Source organism: Hylobates moloch, unplaced genomic scaffold, assembly GCF_009828535.3.
Source record: "Hylobates moloch isolate HMO894 unplaced genomic scaffold, HMol_V3 SCAFFOLD_5, whole genome shotgun sequence".
Lineage (NCBI taxonomy): Eukaryota > Metazoa > Chordata > Mammalia > Primates > Hylobatidae > Hylobates > Hylobates moloch.
The window spans coordinates 126,450,597-126,457,547 of record NW_026652280.1 but is presented as its reverse complement, the minus strand read 5'-3'; the positions used below and the strand labels follow the sequence as shown (position 1 = coordinate 126,457,547).

General features: G+C 40.6%; 1 protein-coding gene across 1 annotated transcript; it reads right to left on the bottom strand.

Moving 5' to 3' along the window:
- Nucleotides 1–5,677: 5,677 nt before the first annotated feature.
- LOC116468374 (keratinocyte-associated transmembrane protein 2-like) lies at nucleotides 5,678–6,475 on the bottom strand. The gene has a single exon (XM_032755294.1). The coding sequence runs from the start codon at nucleotides 6,473–6,475 to the stop codon at nucleotides 5,678–5,680; it is 798 nt and encodes a 265-aa protein (XP_032611185.1).
- Between the last annotated feature and the right edge of the window lie 476 nt (nucleotides 6,476–6,951).

The following is a 6,951-nucleotide window of genomic DNA, read 5'->3' as shown; positions in this document are numbered from 1 at the left end:
GTTGAACCCAGGAGTTCAAGACCAGCTTGGGCAACATAGCAAAACCCTGTCTTCACAAAAAAAAAAAAAAAAAAAAAAAAAAAATTAGCCAGACATGGTAGTGTGTGCTTGTAGTCCTAGCTACTCAGCAGGCTGAGGTGGGAGACTTGCTTGAGCCCAGGAGACTGAGGCTGCAGTTACCCATGATTGCACCACTGCACTCCAGCCTGGGCAACAGAGGGAGACCCTGTTTCAAAAAAATAAACAAGTAAGAGTAGCTTACCTGGAATTCATATCTGTTTGGCTGACCGTGAGTGGAAAATGCCTTTGTATACAGCGCCAATAACAGTTTCTAGTGGGTTAAATGTTAGGGATGTTGACTTCCTTTTTCTCCCTTCCTCCCTGCCTTCCTTCCTTCCTTCCTTCCTTCCTTCCTTCCTTCCTCCCTCCCTCCCTCCCTCCCTCCCTCCCTTCCTCCCTCCCTTCCTCCCTCCCTCCCTTCCTCCCTTCCTCCCTTCTTTCTTTCTTCTGTCTATTATCATCTAATTGATAATAAGGGAGAATGACAGGTAAAAATATTTTGGGGGGTAAGCATCCTTTTTCCTGCTTGTTATCAAAACTGATATATCATCTTTCTCTCATACAGTTTAATAAGTCTCACAGACACTTTCATTAATAACTTATCTGAATTCCTAGAGTGGTAAATGGTTGTCTGATGGGGTTTCTATTTGTTTGTTTTGTCTCTCTTGTCCTTTAGCAGTCACAGAGAGGTTAACTATCTCAAAAATTCATGGCTGGTCATTAGTTTAGATCAGTAGCATAGCTTTATGTTTAAGAATCTTCAGAAAGGCTTTCAGAGGATCCACCGTTATTCACCCTGCTTCCAGAAATGTTTCCTGCTACTGCCTGCAAACCCTGTTTGACACTAGAGGTACTTATAGTCCAATCTGAATGATAATGTTGTGATAATAGCAGCTACCTCTTAACTGATTGCAATCTGCTAAGCTCAGTACTGGCTGCCTTAAATTGTAATCTCTCCATTCATCTGTGTAATATCTTATTTATGTATTTATTTTGAGATAGAATCTCACTCTGTTGCCCAGCCTGGAGTGCAGTGGCGCAATCTCGGCTCACTGCAAACTCTGCCTCCCAGGTTCAAGTGATTCTTCTGCCTCAACCTCCCAAGTAGCTGGGATTACAGGCATGTGCCACCATGCTGGGCTAATTTTTGTATTTTTAGTAGAGATGGGGTTTTGCCATGTTGGCCAGGCTGGTCTTGAACTCCTGACCTCAGGTGATCTGCCTGCCACTGCTTCCCAAAGTGCTGGGATTACAGGCATGAGCCACCGTGCCCAGCCAGCTCTTTTATTTATACCTAATATATGGAGGGGAAAAGTGTAGTTTACATTAAAATAATACAGGTTGGATTGGGTCACACAGCTGATTAAGAAAGTAGCTTAATTGGAATTTAAATGCAGGTCGGCAGATATCAAGTTCTTGACCTTGTCTCAAAAAAAAAAAAAAGTAAAAACATTATTAGTTTTATTTACCACAAATGGAAGGTCAGGGAATCTGGAGGCACAGGTTTGTGTTGTAACACTCCAAATGCCTCAGCACAATGGTAGAAACTCTCCATTATTTGTGTGTGTGTGTGTGTGTGGTTGTTTTTTGAGACAAGGTCTCACTCTGTCACCCAGGCTGGAGTGGAGTGAGGTGATCTCGGCTCACTGGAACCTCAGCCTCCCAGGCTCAAGTGATCCTCCCATCTCAGCTCCTCAAGTAGCTGGGACTATAGCCAGGCCACTATGCCTGGCTCATTTTTGTATTTTTGATAGAGATAGTGTTTTATCATGTTGCCTGAACTCAAACTCCTAGGCTGGTCTCAAACTCTTAAACTCAAGTGATCCACCCACCTCGGCTTCCCAAAGTGCTGGGATTACAGGTGTGAGCCACTGCGCCTGGCATGTTTTTCTGGTTTGAAAATCCCAAACTTCTTTTCTTTCATACTTTGCTCCAGCCACACTGGATTACTCATTGTACCCCAGGTATGCCTCACATTTTTATGTAACAAATTTGACAAGGATTTAATACATCCAAGGCACTGTATATTTGGGGAAGTTTAAAGAAGAATAGACATTGCATAATCTAGTGGGGATGGCATTTGTGGGCTGAGATGCTGTACTGCAGACATCAGTGTGATGAGCACTCCCCAAGAGAGGTACAGATAAAACTCTGTAGGAACACAGAAGAGGAAGTGATTACGTGTGACAAAAGCAGCATGTGAGCTGGTTCTTGACTAAGAGAATTTTAGCAGGTAGAGATGGTGGAAAGCACATTCTAGGCATTCTAGACATTCCCAAAGCTATGGCATGGGAGGTGTTAACCTGTAAAGGGCATAATATGTCCAGGGAAGAGCTACACTGTGTGGAAGAGGACTGGTATCACATTGAACATGGTCAAAGACAGGCTTGCAAGGTGGTGGGGGACAGATGGCCAAGGGCCTCAAATTTCTGATAAGGAGTGTGGATTTTGTTCTATAGGCCTAGATACCATTAAAATCCAAAGACTTGCCAAAGCCTCTATCCACCCTGATCTTTCTTGACTCCCCTAAGAATGCTCACATCACTAGCACCTGATGTTTCCTATACCTGGAAAAATGTTTCCCCAAATATCTTCACAGCCCATTCCTTTGTTTCCTGCAGGTCTTTGCCAAAATAATGCTTTATCAGAAAGATTCCCCTGACTACCCTGTGTAAAATGGCACCCCCTTGCCCTGTATCCTTGAACCCAGTTTTATTCTTCTCATAGTCCTTATCACTATCTGGTATATTCTTTGTTTACCATTCTTCCCTCCCTTTTTCTTTCTCCCTGACCTGAAATACAAACTCCTTAAGGCAAGATTTTTTTTGTATATGTTTTATTCACCACTATATTTACAACATCAAGAACAGGGCATGGTACAAAGAAGGTGCTCAGTATATATTTGTTCAATTAATGAATTAATTAAAATTTGAATTTCCAGCCTCTGAAGCCCCTTAGAATACTTATATGTTAGCAAATTTTTCTTATTTTTAAAGGCTACATGCAAAAGATTCATCTGGATTGTTTGTTAACAAATGAGGAATACTGGTACTCTCCCTCAGATGTAATTATGCAAATAATCCTCAGATCACATGTTTAAAACAATAAGGTGTGTCCCTTAGGACTCTCAGATAGCTAGTTATAGACAATAAAACTCAAATGGGCTCAAAGGAAATGGAGAATCTTGTGGTTCACAAAATAAAAAATTGCAGGTGTAGTTCTTCCATCATGTACCGGTTGACCCAGTGATGTAACCAAATCCTATTTCTATCCCTCTCTCCGCTTGACCTTTCATGGCTGGATTTATCCTTGGATTCCACTTGGTGGCAAGATGGCAGCTACAATTCTAGATGCTACATTTGCTCCCCACACCATGCATCAGAAAAGAACAGTGCTTTTGAACTTGATCTCTGACACAGAGTTTGGGATTCACTCTCTCTCTCTCTCTGGCTCAGATTGTGTCCCTTCTTCATTTCCACCTCAGTCATTGTGACCAGTGTCAGGGGTGGACAATGCTGATTGGCCAAGCCATCCAGGGCCCACCACTAGAGCGGAGGTGGATGAGTGAGGTTAATATGACCACAACCATGTGGTCGAGGAGCAAATGTTTCAAAGGAAAATTTAGGGTGCTATTGGAGGCAGAACAGGAACTTGGATCCTAGGGAGGCAGCCAACACAAGACCTGGCTTTGGGTATTCTCTTTCAGGTAGTTGACATTTGTTCCCCAGACTGGTAGTGATGGACCACAACTATGTGGACCCGTTTCTAATCTCAGTTAGGTGATATTTTTGTTCCTCTTTTTTTTCTGTAGGTATTTCAAATACTCACTATGCTCCACAAATCCCCTACCTTGTCCTACTCCTTCTTAGCAAATGATTTTGACTCTAATTCATAGAGAAAATAGAATTAGACAAGTATACCATTTCTACCACCTGACCATCCAATGCACAAACTCATTTACATTTGTGCTCATTCGTACCTAGTCCCTTGTAATCTTAAGAGTTGCAATTAGCAAACTATCCTCTGTGGGCCTGTCACATTTTTTTGTAAGAGAAAAATGTTATAGGAAGACAGTTATACTCATTTGGTTAAGTATCGCCTTTAGCAGCCAGGTGTGGTAGCTCATGCTGCTCTCCCTCAATCTACCAGTGTGCTCAAAGATATCAGACTTAAAACAAAACAGTTCTCTTGGTTCTTCGACACTCTCATGACTCTGCTCTATCTTTTATTTTCCCTTCTCATCCAAGCTTCTTTTTGTATATATACATATCTTTGCCATTTATTTTTAAAAATATTATTCAAAATATTAAATAATGCAGTTTCAGATATGAAAAAAATTACTGCAATAAAGCAATTCAGAGGTATTTCCATTGTGCTTCCCTTCCTTGTTAGGAAAGTACACTGTCCGCCCTAGAGACAGGATGGACGGCCTTCTTCCAGCTCTACCCAAAGCACACTGGCTCACCTGGGCCCTGCTTAACATATATTAGGGCTTATGTTTTCTGAAATGTTGTAGTGACACTTGTAAGTCAACCATGGTTCAAATCACATATTTACGTATTGATCGGTTCTTTATGATAGAAAGATAGACACAAATGAAATATGGTAAATAATTTCCAGTTGCCATAAAAAACAAAAACAAAAGAAAACAAGCGTGGAGGAAAAAAGGTCATTGTACACAAATATACTTTATATATACAAACAACTTCATTCAGGTATAATTTTAATTTGAAAGACCTAGATACAGTATTATTTAAGTGATAATGGCCCATAAGATTTATTCAAATTCACTATAAAATAATAAGTGGAGTAAACAAATGTGATATAATTTTAAACTCTGCCCAATGCTTGAAACCTTGGAGTAACCCATGCTACAATGAATTGCTAACTAAAAGCAACTGTACATGTATTTAATATTTTATCACAGTTTCCACTTCTAAATTTAACATAGTAATTCAAACCAAAAAAATAGTATCTCTGTAACGTTTTATGTATGTCCACTGCAAGCTGCAGAGTTTCTGTTGCCAAGATTTCTTGACACATTTAATGTTTTACCTAAAATTGTGGTCAGATTGAGCAATATCGTTATCCTAAATTATGTTCAAATGATCTAAAAATATCCAAAGCGGTTTTCTTGGAAGGAAAAAAAAATATTACTCAAATGCAAAGCATTATCACACATATCCTTGTACATTACAGTTTGGGACCACAAAAAAATGTGTGGTTAAAAAATAGTATTTGAATGGCAGAGAATGAATGTGAGTCAGCAGTAACAGATATGTTAGAATTTAGTTAAAGGTTTGGGATCTTTTAAAAGTAGCATCACTAATACTTCCAGAAGCAGCATAATAAAACTAAAACAATAAAAACTAACAGTGTAAACATAAGGTAAATGCTTAACTCATATTTTGGACACCTGATTAAACTCAACTCTAAAAGTACAGATAAAAAAATTATATACTCCTTGTTTATGACATTTAATTTCCAAAGCACCAAGGCAAAAGAGAGACCCACCTCTCATTTAAGTACCAACTGCTTATGGCAAACATCTGCACAATATCATATAAAAAGTCAAGCAAATAAAATTACATAATAAGCAAACTCAAATCACAGGGCTTTAAAAAATATAATTATTGGTAATCTTCAAAGAAGACATTGCCTCATTAACATTCTGATCTAGGCAATGGTATTCCACTGTTTTGGAACAAAGGCCATCACACCATTTCCTGCTTTGAACCAGAAGAAAAATCTTCCTTTTGTTGTGATAGTTAATGTAGACAATAGCAATGCAAAAAACAAAAATAATAAGATGAAAAAAGAAATGGCTATCTTCCTCTTCTATATTTGAGGATGGCATCTTAAAAGATTTCACTGACTGTTCAATGTCCATGTAACCCCTGTTTTCTTCCAAGGTGTCATCAGACTCGTCGTCATCCCTGGGGCCCGTGGTCCATTCATAGTGTGGTTCTCCATAATTGCCACTGTCCAGAGTGTCTTTGGCTGTGGATGGAGAGCTGTTCAGCGTGAGAAGATCCTCCTCCTCTATGCTAGGATCTTCATTGTTATCAGCTTCCTCTTGAGACAGAGGTGTAGGCAAGGGATGAGGGGCCGCAGATGCTCCTCCACTTTTCTCAGTACTCATTGTGGGAGGGAGGGTGGTACTGATTTGGGAAATAGAAGATTTGGTTTGTTTTTCATGTGTTAAAGCATTCACATTTGGGGTAGAAATATCTGAGTTGAGTACAATTTGGCTCAGTGAATCAGTCCATGATACAACACTGGATAGAGTGGTGGACACAAGGAGGAGCGCCAAGACCAGCGGCCGCACCAGCCCCGCAAGGGCTTGGATGGCTGACCTGGGCAGCAGTTTTGCTTGTGTGGGCCCCCTCATCCTCCTCAAGGCAGCAGCAACCATAACGGACTCTTTTTTTTTTTTTTTTTTTGATATATTCTCACTCTGTTGCCCAGGCTGGAGTGCAGTAGCATGATCTTGGTTCACTGCAACCTCCACCTCCTGGGTTCAAGCAATTCTCCTGCCTCAGCCTCCTGAGTAGCTGGGACTACAGGTGTGTGCAACCACGCCCACCTAATTTTTGTATTTTTAGTAGAGACAGGGTTTCATCATTTTGGCCAGGCTGCTCTTGAACTCCTGACCTCAGGAGATCCTCCTGCCTTGGCCTCCCAAAGTGCTAGAATTACAGGCATAAGCCACCACACCCAGCCCCAAGCTTCTTAGAAGTGTTGTTTTTGGCTGGATGTGGTGGTTCACACCTGTAATCCCAGCACTTATGGAGGTCGAGGTGAGAGGATTCTTTGAGCCTAGGAGTTTGAGACCTGCCTGGGCAACATAATGAGACTTGTCTCTACAAAAAAATTTAAAAATTAGTTAGG